We start from the raw sequence: 13,753 nt of genomic DNA, 5'->3' as shown, positions 1-13,753 counted from the left end.
GACGACGACGACGACGACGACGACGATTACGACGACGACGACGACGACGACGACGACGATTACGACGACGACGACGCGACAGCGGTTACGGCGGCACAACGCCGGGCCCGACGTGGACCGCGTGTCCTCCCTGCACTGTCTGGGCCCGGTGCGCACCGTCCACGGCGGTGTCCCGCTGTCGCTGCCATCCAATTTGCTGCTCATAGGACTGGCACTCTGTTGTCTGGCCTTGCCGGCAGTACAGCCGCGTCTCAGCGGCCATCATCAGACGTGTCCGGGTTGCCCACACCAACAACCGCAGCAGCAACAACATCACCATCATCATCACGTGCACCACGAGGGTCCGCCAAGGAGCGGCCTGTTCAAAGACACCGCCGCACCTAGTCCCGACGATCTTAGGCTGGAGGCAATCAAACATCAGATCTTGCAGAAACTTGGCTTGAGGACTCGCCCGGACGTTAACAGGACGTTGGCCACCGTACCCCGGCATTTGGCCCTGGAGACCCTTTACCGGGCGGAGGCGCAAACGCCGCCGCGCTACTCCGACCGGTCGAGGGTCGACTATGAGAGTGAATATTCAGGCGAGTTCCTCTACGGCGGCGACGAGTACTCGTATAGGAATCTCGATCAGGAGACCACTACCACGGAGGGTAACGCTAGAACCACCGCCAAGTCCTATCAGGGCTACAATGATGTTCAAGATGAGCTGGATGACTTCTACGCGAGAACTTCGGAGATCATCACCTTCGCCGAACCTGGTGAGTCCGCTAGTACTCACCCCAAAAATCTCTAATAAGAGACGTCCTGCTCGCACTTTGTTTCGATAAATCATATTAATTTCTTTTCTTCTTCGCATTTACATGTGCTTCGATAATTCAGAAGATTGGTTTCGTAGTATCGACGAGCGGTATCGTGAGATTCAATAATTCGACGATAAGTACATTGATAATAAGAATGACTGATATATAACTATGGCCAGTATTTATAGTCGGACTTTATATTCAAGATCATCTTAAGTACAGTCTTAAGATGTCATGAACCAATCAGAGACCGGTATTCATAATTAATTCTTATATCTCAGACTGTCTTAAGTACAGTTTTAAGATAGTATAAGCCAATCAGAGGGTTATGTTAGCATCTTAAGACATTGCTTAAGACGATCTCAAAATAAAAATGAACTATGAATACCATTCTTGATATATTATCATTCTGGCATATAAATTTCCCACTGAATACTCCGAGGGACGATTCAAAAAGCGAAAGACTAAAAGTTGTCCATAAAACATTGATACCATTAAATTAATGATTCCGATTCTGAAAGCTACGAAATACAACAAAATCTAAGATAGATACTCAAGTATAATTCCTTCTTATTTTAAAACAATCTTAAGTAACGTATTAAAAGATGTTAATACGTGCCGGCTCTAATAGAGTAATTAATTTATGACATCTTAAGACTGTACTTAGGACGGTTTTACACAATGTCCCAGGAAGAAAGGTTAATATTCTGAAAGATAATGATATTCACATTCACATAATCATTTTTTAATAAATACCTCTTAAAATGACCGATATCGTCATCTCCCAGAATATCTATCTTTTTTTCTGATACACCCTGCATAAAAAATACCAGACTCAAAAATGTATAATTTTTAAATACAAATTGTAAGGGCAATGGCACATAAAAAACTGAAGTGGTGAAACGTAAGCTGTAAGTGAATTGACCAATCAGTAGAGACCGTAAGGCCGTAACGTAATAGCGAATCCAACATGTTGATTTCTTTACTGCTTATATCTAATTATTATTTATATAAACTTATATAAATTATTATCTGAGCTTTTAAGTCTTGAGCTTAATTTCTTACAGCTTAAAATTTAAAGTTTAGATAATAACTCATTGTAAAAAATACCAATCCAAAAAGCTTTCAAACGTGTGATAATCTACACCATTTTAGTACACAGAGAGTTCTATATTAGTAGAATTTATTTTGATGTATATCGCGATTATATATATATATATTTATTTATTTCCGAGATTCTATAGTATAGTATATAAGTAATATAAACGGTATGCGTGCATTTATCGATAAAAGCGAGGTGTGAATATAGACCTCAGACTTCTTGAAATTGATATAATCTAATTAGCACTTTGACGCAACAAAATGATTTCTGGATACAGTCGTGACAGCATATTATGGAATTGTTCAGAATAGTTCCCGATAGGAAGTGCCGGTTTCCCTAAAAAAACTACAATAAAAATCTCGTGAATGATCGAACACCTACGATCGAAATCTATTCCAATTAATTCCATAATACGTGCCCAGTTGCAACAATTAGTGCAAGATACAACATGGTAAATTGAATTCATTGATGCTATACCGGTTTCTATCACCTCACGTTCCTACTTTCTCCGATGTATCCTCGGCGCGGAACACAGGATATTTCGCGAGGAAAATTTCTAAGAGAAACGTCGCGAATATTCCTGCACAACGTCACAGCCAAGCTGCGATCGAACAATTGAGAACGATCTAGAGAACACGAGTGTCCTTGCCGCACGAATGCGATTTCTAACGCGACCGATCTCACACGTGTATAAAGTTTGCTTCCGAGAAAACGCTTTCTAAGCGCGAGGTGCCAGTGGCTTGAAGAGGATCCTTGAAAAAGTTGCAAAGATTTCTGCGAAGCGCGAAACATCGACGTAAGTCGCGGCCGCGGGTCTTACAACTTTGTCAACTTCGCTCGATAAGCATCGCGGCATTCTCAATCAAAATATTCCGCCTACATATAAGAAAATTATTCCGCATCGGATAAAGGACGTTACTGCATCTATAGACGCGAGCATTCTATTGCACGTCATGTATGAATGCTGCAATTATTAATTATTCGCGATACGTCACGTAAAATCATTGAAACAATCAATAATGCAATATGTGTTCTCTAACACTTAATTTCATAATGCTTTTAAAATAAACGGGTTTTGCATATAAATAACAATATAGTTATACCAATTTAAGTTGATATATAAGTTCCTTAGCTTCTCGAGTTGATTAAAGTTGATTGGCCTCTTATTTCTTCCGTTTGCGAATAATTCAGTACAATCTCATTTTTTTCTGATTTGAATTGTTAATGCAAATTAAATTATTTGCCATTGATGTCTGAAAAATTTAAGAATTATGAATTATGACATTATTCAATTATACGGATGATTCTGTATTATATTGGAGGTATATAAATCCGAAGGCAATCGATAGCAATTCAGAAATGTACGTACAAACGAATTGCAAAAAATCAAAAGCCAACGACATTTCGATGTTGTCCTGTAGTTTGATATCGCCGAAGTTAAACTACTGGATTAAGCCGAATTCGTTCGATGCCAAATTGCGCGAGGAAAATTCATTGATTCCATGTCTGATTGGATGATCCAGTCACTCGACATACATAGATGTTTTTTCCAAACTCTTTCTCGTACGTCTCGATACGTCGTAATAACGACCGTGCTAATATATAGATCGATAAACATAGCGACTGCTCATTCCGTTTATCGATTGCGTCTAATGATCACCTGCCGAAGTAACGTTCTCGAGGGTCACATTGTTCACGATTGATACTCGGTCATAATTTTTCAGGGCTTTTATTATACCAAGATGTTATAGATGTTATAGATAGTATGATTGTTTATAAGATTGTATTGATCAATAATGAACGTTTATCGCTTGCGAACTATACACGCATACGTATAATTTAGTCAGATTGTCTGTAAAGTATAAGCCTCGAACCAATCGAAAAGTATTTTAGTATTTATAGAATAAGTTTTATTTTTTTTTTTTTAATATCCAGAATAATTTCTTGAAGAGACATTGCCACTTTCAACGTTAATCTTTATAGAATTCAATTTTCCCTTCTTAAAGCATGAATGAAGGGTTAATTTTAAATTTCGACATTTCGACATTTTGTAACCTTCAACAATATTAACATATTAAAAACTTAGATGATAAATCGTACTATGGTATCAAAATCAAAATTTCACATATTAGGCGGTGTTACTTTCATAATTTTATATTTTATAATTTTGTTTTATACTGAAGATGGCTTAAATGGAAACATATCTTATTCATTATATTGTAATTATATTTTACTCGTGAATATTCATAGTGTCGGCTTAATAGCATTAACTTTTCGCTTGATATTAAATTTAATATAGATTTGAAAAACGTATGTGTGTGTGTCTTTTATCGCGAGACTTGTGAAAATAGAGCGAACGATACCCTGTGTATTAAATAACAAGTATACGCGAATGGATTTGAAATAGCAAGTTGCAATAAGCTTGGTCTCCGATAACAGGACGACTTCCACGAAACGCCAAACAACACGTCGCATGTTCAACACACAGCACACAGCGTACCCGAGGCAGCACACAGATACAATGTAATAACTTGTGGTGTGTACAACGCGACTTCGGGGTTAATCTATCCGCGTGTATTGCATTACTTCTCCGATAACGACACGTAGGTTACGTTTTATTGCCATATGATATGACGTAATCCGTAATAAACACATTTATCCATTACACCTGTATAAATGATTCTAATTAACTGATCTCCGTGATTTCACGCAGCGTTTTGGGGGGGGGGGGGGGGGGGGGAGAGGGGGGAAAAAACAAGTTCACGATAGCAAAAAAGCTGACTCATCGCGAAATTTCGAGTGGCTCGTCATACTTGCAACTTCTACCATGATTCCATGAATTATTCACTATAACATCATTTTAGTTTCACTTCCTTGTAGTTTCGCCTAGTTCGGGGCTGAGTCGCGTCCGCGACGCGATTCGTGTACGTAATTGCGGGAAAATCGCGGTAAGATTCCGGGGGGGAGGGAGGGGGGGGTTGATCGCGCGGGTCGTGCCCGACGAAATTTTTGCGAGCTTGACGAAAGGCGGAATGCACCCGTCCCTCGTTGGGGACGCTTGACGAGCCGCTCGCACGCGTCCCCGCGGAGCCACACACCTGCAGCCACGTGGCCCGCCGCAGTCGCCGCGCGAGTGTTGCGACAACAGAGAAGCGGTCTATAGTTCACTCCGCAGTTCACAGTAACTCTAAGTTTAACAATAAGGGTAATAGAACCCCAAGGTAGAAACGGTAATGTTGCCGACTCGTTGCCGCGACGTTAGCCGGCGCTTGCACCTTCGTCACCGTTAAATTAACGAGCCCCCCTCCTCTCCCCGCGAGTTTCGTGCCCCGTTTCGCTCTTATAAAGCCGTGTGAAACCCGTTGCGTGGCGTTCTAATCCCACATTTGAATCATTGGTTTCTCACATTGATAACAACGATATCGATTCCAGAAGATCAATTCGCTATTAGAAACTTCATGTCGAAACGAGAATTCTATAAGAAAAAGAAATAATTAGAAATTAGAATAGTCTAAATTCTAAAAAAATTGAAAAAATTAAGAAATCTTAAAAATAAAAATATGAAAATTTTTGAATAATAAAATTAGAATGATTTCAAAATCTGAAAAATTAAGAAAATTTTAAAATTATAGAAACGTTGTCGAAATCTCGAAAATCTTCAAATTCCCGATAATATAAACAAAATTAGATTTCACACGACACATTGCACACGTTTTTATTTCTCTTGTAATATTTTACTTACATATTGTATACCAATTTTTAAGGAAAAAGCTTTTTCCGTTGTGCGATTTACATCGATAGATTTACATCGGCAAATTGATAACGTGTCGCGACAAAGCGGAATTTCGGTTTAATTACAGTTTCAGCGCTGTGTTACTACCGTTCGTTCGCGATCGATTCGCGCGAGCCGTGCCGGGGGAGTCGCGAACTTTTCTCGGCGCGATATCGATATCTCTCCGATCCTCCGCGCGTTCCCGGCGAGAATTTCGAAGCGTGCGCGTCAACGATCCCGTAACACGAAATCCGCCCGCCGGAATCCTCCGGTCATTCTCCGAACGATTTTTCCGGACACCTCGCGCGTCGAGGCGTATCGTAATGCGCCATATGTGATACTTTAACGTTAATGTCGCTGTGTCACTATACATAGCCGATGAACACGTCATTCTTTTTGAAGAAACTAAAGAAACTATAAACGACCACCATTGCTCGGCCCGGCATCGACCGCGGGGTGGCCGGCGGACGCGCGGCACGCGGGGGTTGCAACGAGGGAAAGTTTGTGTTCCACATTTTTTTGTCTACGTGGAACACGCGAAAAAAATGCCGCGGAACCCGAACAACGCGAGTTCCCACTCCTCGCGGCCGTTTGTAGTCGTTACCGACGACGTGCCGCGGATACTTTTCTCTACCTACCCGGTTGAATCGATATATACCCGACCGCGCACGACTCCAGCTGACGGACGATAATTACTCGTCGCGTCGCCGCGAATTTTCCCAGCTGGTGCTCCCACTTACCGTCTTCTCACCTCATCTTCCAATTTGTCGTCGAGTCGCGATCAGTCGCGCGACAGACGTCAAGCGCGAGACAGAACTTCACCCCTCATCGCTCAGTCTCGACCGAATTAATCGTGAGATCCCTAATGCAATTTATAGCATAAGCTAAAGAAAAAAATCAGGATCGATAAATCAACGTAATTTGCGACGCGTAATTTTATACATCTTACACCTTTGTGTGGAATAGTCCAGAGCATTCGATTATTCTTAATATTCCACTAATGGATGAAAATACAGAAGAATAAGTAATGTAATATTTTTACATAATATGATAAATAAGAATTTATATACGATAATAGTTAATAAGAGTCATCTGTTTCAAACGCGTGACCCGTTTTCTATAATAATATAAATCACTTCCAGTCGATTCGCGATTCTTTTCTTATGAGTTTTAGCAACGATATACTCGTACAACCGTGAAACTTAAATGTCTCTCTACTTTAACCCCTTTAGATCTGATTTTAACGGTCCATGTTAAAAATTTTTCAAAATTCAATTTAAGAACACTTTAATGAGTAATTTATACTAAACAATTAATTTTGATAAAAGATGTATATGTATATATGATTCGTTTTACTCGTTTAACTTTAATATAATGTAGTATATAGTTTTAGGAAACTTTTTGTATTAAAACGTAACAGTTTTATTATTTATTTTACCAACATTAACAATGACCTGATAGTTTGGTCGAAACGTACGTTATATTTTATAACAAAGATGTTATTAAATATTAGCACAATTTCAATCTAACTATTGTTTTTAGCTCCTCTATATTTATCAATTTGTTCTAAACAATTAATCTTTTCAAAATTGTAATTATTTTTTTAATACGTACATTTATTATGTATGTATCATCTGGTCTCAGATAATATCGATGAGTTAAATAATTTCAATATATAATATATAAAATAATGTCTTCGATGTATATTACAATGTATATAGGGATTGAAGGAGTTAAATCATGTTACTTTTTAAACGATTTTCATTGAATATCAGAAAGAGAAAAAAGTTCTCAAGCTCAGGACGTATTCGGTTAACTAGTCCGGGGATGAGCGATGTTTTCGACGGACACTAGAAAAATGATCTCGGCGAGAAAGTTTCGCTCTTTTAGCACCACAGTAAAAAGATACATAACGCGTCGGTATAGCCTGTTAACGAGTTTTCTAATAATAACGGCGTGAGAGTCATATCGTTGAAAACAATTTTATTATCATTCAGGTATCATCTCGTCGCCCTTTCGTTTGCCAAATTCCCATCGATTGGGCCATCCTCTTCTTTAAATTTCTCTGAAGTTACAATATATGATTATGGAGTAAAATCCCTGCTTGTGGCCACAAGGGGATCAAACCGTTTGACCCTTGACCTGCGATCTAAACGATTTGTCCTTCTTATCTTTCTTCTTTCACTAATTACATAAATAGTAAAAATTTTAAAAAAGAAAGGAAGAGAAAAAAACATTTAAGTACACACATACACATTCGAGTATATTATTATTAACCTTTCAACGCTACATTATTTGAACAATACACTGGATATGTCACCAATTATTTTTTTATTTTATAATTTTCATAAAAACAAACACGCGTTCTAAAAGTTTTCTTTTTCAATCAAAATGCCAGATCAAAAAACCGAACCAAATGTACGTATCTTTATTAATAAAAAAATTATAAGCAATGAAAAAGGCGTTTAAAAAAATGGATATGCTATACTCAGAGTAGCATCAAAGGGTTAATTAACTTATTTCATGAATGTTTACTGTAAATTTGTATTATATCTTTTATTTGTCATAAATGCAATTATTTTAACAATAATTATAATTGATCACGATTTATTTTATAGATATCGTAATAATTATTAAGTTGAATTACTTTTTAGATCATACTACGTTATAAGATAATTCTACATAAATGTATTGAACATCCTACAGAAATTTCTCATCTATGATTAAATATTTCCGATGTGACTTTTTTTTTTACCAACATAACGACCCCCTTTCTATTCCATACATAAAGTGGTATAATTCATTGAATGTAATCAAATTAATTCATTTCCTCGATCTGGTTATTCGGTTTTGCCAGGCCGATGTGGAGAGAAAGATAAAGCAGAGAGGTAACGTCCTTTCACGATAATGCAATGGGAAATTGTACGAATGCAATCGACAGTAGGAAAACTCGTAATGGAACTCGCCGAGCGATCGAAAGTTTCCACGGTGAAGGCTACCAAAAAAGATCGTCAAAACTTGTTTCGATGAAAACCTTTCAGGCATTATTGCAAACTACATCAGGGGAACGAATTCTGTGCGGTGAAAGCAGAATAAAAATTATTGTCTGGAAACTATCGATGTTGAGAAAGATAAATAACAAAATTGCACATTTTTCAGAATTAACAAATCGTTAATCTTCAAGAATATTTTAGCACGAAACATTAATAAATTATTTATTATAAATAAGACGGGAACGATCTCGCGATTACTCGGTTTAAAACGGGATATACACTTTTTCATAGCAAAAACAATTACACCAGCCGGATTGTTATTTAAAAATTCACTAGAGAGGGCAATAGAAGATATCCGGACCTTGTACTCACGACAATCGATACAAAGTGTCGGCATATGGTCGTGTAAGTCTCCAATAGCGAGTAAGCACATGAGGAGGTGTTAACTGTCAGCAACAGCGGCAGCAGCAACAGCAACAATAACGGTGGCATCAATATCAACACGAACAAGCAGCCACGGGGCTTTACAACCCGTGAGTAACGTCCCTATGCAAAAACAACGTTTATATTCTCACCACCCTTCGTCGAGCGGGCGCGACCATTCCAAAGCGGACCATAAGATACCATAAGAATTTATGCGTCTCACTCAACAACGCCACCAGCGTTACCATTTCATCGACGTCGTTATCGTCGAGGATGCGAAATCCCGAACGACGATAACGACGACGGTGACTACGATAGCGAGGAAGCAGAAGGGAAGGTCGATGGATAACGAGAGACGAAGAGAGTGCGAAGTCGCTGAAGAAGATTAGGCTGGGGAAGAATATCGCCTATGGCAGTCTATTTTTATAGAAAGAAAAATATAATTCAAATTCAAATGCGACCAATTCGTATTTAAAGATAAGTGATACTGATATGTCCCTGATATAGCGAGAAGATCCCTTATTCTCCATCGATCGAAACTAACCTAGCCTCTGAGCTTATTAGAACTAGTTAGAGTTAATTAGTTAGAAACTCTTTCTCTCTCTTTTACAAAAAGCTACAAAAAGGAAGAGGACACACGACACACCACGAGCCATCAAACTAAGGTTATCATATATGAATCAAGAAAAATGTATATATATGACATACTTTTCAAAAAAAAAGATTATAAATATGGCAAGGAGGGGGTATAATTCTTTTATATGTTGAATGTAGGTACTTGATAAAATAAAATTTCTAGAACATATTATAATTTTTATCGACAAATATCTTATTTTAATATAAAAAATCCTTATTAATATAATTTTATAAATATAAAATTTTAATTAACGCGCGACTAAAAGTTCTACGATCTCAAAAAGAGTAAATACACATTCTTTAAATTTTTTTAAGTGGAATTTCCTTCTAAAGGATGAAAATTAAGCCAGAGTCTGGAGAAAAAGTGTGACTTAATTTTCAATCCTTAAGAGTGCGATTTCACTCTTTAGAGCGAGATTTACTCTTGAAGTTTTAGAGAGCAAGTACTCTTAAAAGAGAGTGCGACTGGTAACTCTACTTCCAACAATGTAACGATGTATAGAACGATATCGCGACGATATACGCGTTATTTTTCTCTTCCCCTCATCTTCTCCTGTCTTTTTTTTTTTTTCACTTCATCAGCTCCATCGCGTTCTCTTCCTTTCGCACGCGAATTCCATTCCCCTTTAGACGCAGCCATTCCATCGCCATTACCAAACGATGCCGTAAGCCAGCAATCGTAATTTTGGCGGTTTATTGTGTCCCGCGTTTCTCATGTTCAAGAGGAAACCATTATCTGTGACAGGATGCATTGCGTACAGTGTATTACCCAGTCGCGCCCAGTGACGGACGGCCGAATCTGCTCGCTCGCTCGCTCGCCCCCGTTCGCGCGCGCATGCTGCTGGCGGTGGTTGGTAGCCCCCACGAGATATGCTGCCAAGGATCATTTACCCCGGTTAATTACACATAACCACGCGCCTTCGCTCTCACCTAAGCGGCGACGAAAGTCGGCGGAGGAAGTGATTCCTTGAAAAAATGGATAACGAGCTGCAACGGCCATAATACAGAATTCGATGGTTTTGTATATCTTTAAAGATATTAACGATCAAAAGAAATTGCGACAAAATGGGAATACGTATGATATGTAAAGAATACGAGCGACTTCGACTAATTCTGATTATAGTTGACTCCAAAAAACTGACAGAAAACAAATTCTTTAATATATATATATTGCAATTCGATCATATTTTTTTTCGATATACATTAAACATATAATAATTTTATTGATTAATTTAATAGTTGTATTTATTTTATTTAATAATATTATTTAATTAAATAGTATCGATTAAGTTAATCGGAGTTGCCCTAATTTATTTTCTCATACAAAGCTGGGTACAATAAAGAGAGCGAAGTTACATTTTTTCCGAATGAATATTCTGCGGTTTTCTTTCCTTGTCTCGCACAAATTTACCATCGACCGCAAAGGGCGTCATTGCCAGCTTTAATGATACAGCACGATCCGTTAATCGATTCTGATACGCGAATGCGGATTGCGCATCGAGAGAGATGATTAATCGCTCAAGAAAACCCGACTCGCTAAATTCCCTGCGAACTCTCGGCAACACCCAGTAACAATTTCAAGTACGCATGTTTTATTACACAAATAGAGGCAATTCCACGATATTGCGCATGAAACACGCATGCGACACCGTTTAGCAAAACTTGCCGGGCGTCTTGAGAATTTACGAGAAGACAAGGCGCCCGCTATTAATAATAATAGAAATACCTAGTCTCTTGTCGTATAGTATATAGTACTGCACGTTTGTTTGTCGATAAAACTAGAAATTAGTAAACTAGCGATAGCAATTAATAGCCATTAATTATGCATTATCGCTTTTGCATCCTTTAGTTGAGAAATCGATAAAATTAAGTTACTAAACTGTTATAAATAGATCCTACAGTATTACATAAATTTTAGTATTATATAAGCGTTTTATGTGCAATAATGGATACATATACATATATAGTGTGCGTAAACTATCGAATTTTTATAGCTGTCTCTTTATCTCCACAGCTCGTAGATTTTAAGGGTGGGTTCGATGAACAGAATGTTGGGTCATTTTGAGGCGCTTTGTTGTACTAAATAGTACACTTATTTATAAGTATAATATCTCTTATTATATTACTTTTATCACACATAATGAATTAATATATTAATTATATTAATTACATTATATAGTAAATATACTCATTATATTGTATCGTTCATATACAGTAAATTTATACATGGTGTTACAGTAGATCTATTTGTTACAACTATGTTCTCTAGTCAGAGGAGGGGGCTTACTTTGTCAGTATTATAGAATACAATGGCATAAAAATCCGCTTGCACAAACGAATCGCATCGCGACACGATGGTGCGACCTGGAACGCGGGGACGAGGTGACGCGACGCGACGCGACGCGTCGCGTCGCGACTCGGCGCGACACGATGGGCGAATTGACGCAGTATTTCTCAGGACGTTCGTCATTGCCCGGATGAGATCCCCGTAGACCAGAAAGATAGAGAAAGAGAGTGGGACTCCTGTCGCGCGCGTAGATCGGCCATTATACGCGCTAGACGGTTGTTCTCTTTTAAAAGAACTTGGCGGCGGATCTTTATGAAAGCTTGAGCGTCCGTGGCTCGTAACTCGCGGTTCTTAACAGTCACCGACTCGTATACAACGTCCTCCTATTTAGCTTTTTCGACTCGAGCCGCGTAGGCACATGTTTCAGGCTCTTCCACTATTTGGACAGGCTGACTGTCTATTAAATCTGGTCCAATTCGATCCTGCGATTTCCTCATCCTTCGTCCTTTCTTTCTTCAAATATTTCACACACTCATGCATCGTATTTTCGTTGAGTTGTGTGACACAAAATGTATCATATATTGATAGAATAAAGTTAAAAATGAAACTTCAATAAAACTTAAATAATTTCATTTTCTCATATGGAAAGAAATTTTTCAGTTCCTTCTTTTTTTTACAGAATTTCGATTTGCTAATTTTATTAATGTTATCTAATTTTAATTAACCAAAGGATAAACGACGAAGTTATTCGCACCAGTCTGATATATTTGTTCAATATGTGTATATAACTCATGAAATTCGTCGCATTCATTGTGCTTTTTATTTGTATTCCTTCAGGTTACTCGCATATTCATTAATTGCACCAGTTGTACACATTATACTCATTCATAACGACAAAACGTTTGCGTAAACATCGTTCTACTTCTTCGCGAGCGATGCACATGCGGGTTAAATTACACTCCAAGTATCCGAGAAAGTTTAACGCCGCTAATCCATCTACGAGCTTTTAACGCGGATACTTTATTCAAGGCCACCTCGTGAGAGCTAATACGACGGAGACGATCATCTCGCGGACCTTGAAGCGCCGCTGAGAGCCGATACAGCGATATGACGAGAAAACGAACGATATCGATTGCGTTTACGTTTGTTCTCGCAACACGACGCGACGCGACGCGGAGGCACTTTTGCTTCCATTATCCCTTTTTTTTACGATTGTGGAAAGATTGCGCCGGGTGTATTATATATAGACGAGCGTATATTTTCGCGCAACGCCGCGATTCTATAAAAACGCCCTGCCAAATCGTGAAAGAGGACGCGATAAAAGTTGTGCTATAAAAAGTCGATTGAGATACCGAGAGAAGGGGCCCGATAGGCAGTAAACGACGTCGGTTAATTTTTTTTCCCCTTCATTATTTATGAAGGCGTACAATGGCCGATGACGTGCGATTTAGCGTGTGTGACGACTTCTCGAGAAATTCGCCAATTTCCCCTCCCTGAGAGGACCGAGAGAGCGTGCATCCCGAATTTCGCTCGAATAGAATAGAGTTCGTTCAACCTGTGGGAATTCCGAGGGAGAATACCAAGTCGGACACTATACGCGCGGGGGGTTAAAATTCGCCCGCCCTCGCAATGCCTCGCGACATGCACTATACTACCTCTTTCTTTTCCCTCCCTTTTTCTCCTTCTCTTTATCTTACCCTTCCTCTCTCTCTCTCTCTCTCTCTCTCTCTCTCTCTCTCT

The 13,753-nt window shown here is 38.7% G+C and overlaps 1 protein-coding gene across 1 annotated transcript in view; it reads left to right on the top strand.

The window, feature by feature from the left end:
• Actbeta (inhibin subunit beta) overlaps positions 1–13,753 on the top strand; it is a 28,663-nt gene that overhangs the window by 704 nt on the left and 14,206 nt on the right. Inside the window, exon 2 of the mRNA XM_018544142.1 lies at positions 83–758. Within this exon, the coding sequence (XP_018399644.1) occupies positions 83–758 (676 nt within the window). The remainder of the gene's footprint in view (positions 1–82; positions 759–13,753) is intronic.

The sequence above is a fragment of the Cyphomyrmex costatus genome, unplaced genomic scaffold, assembly GCF_001594065.2.
Source record: "Cyphomyrmex costatus isolate MS0001 unplaced genomic scaffold, Ccosl1.0 scaffold43, whole genome shotgun sequence".
In the NCBI taxonomy this organism is placed as follows: domain Eukaryota; kingdom Metazoa; phylum Arthropoda; class Insecta; order Hymenoptera; family Formicidae; genus Cyphomyrmex; species Cyphomyrmex costatus.
This window is presented reverse-complemented; position numbering and strand designations above follow the sequence as displayed.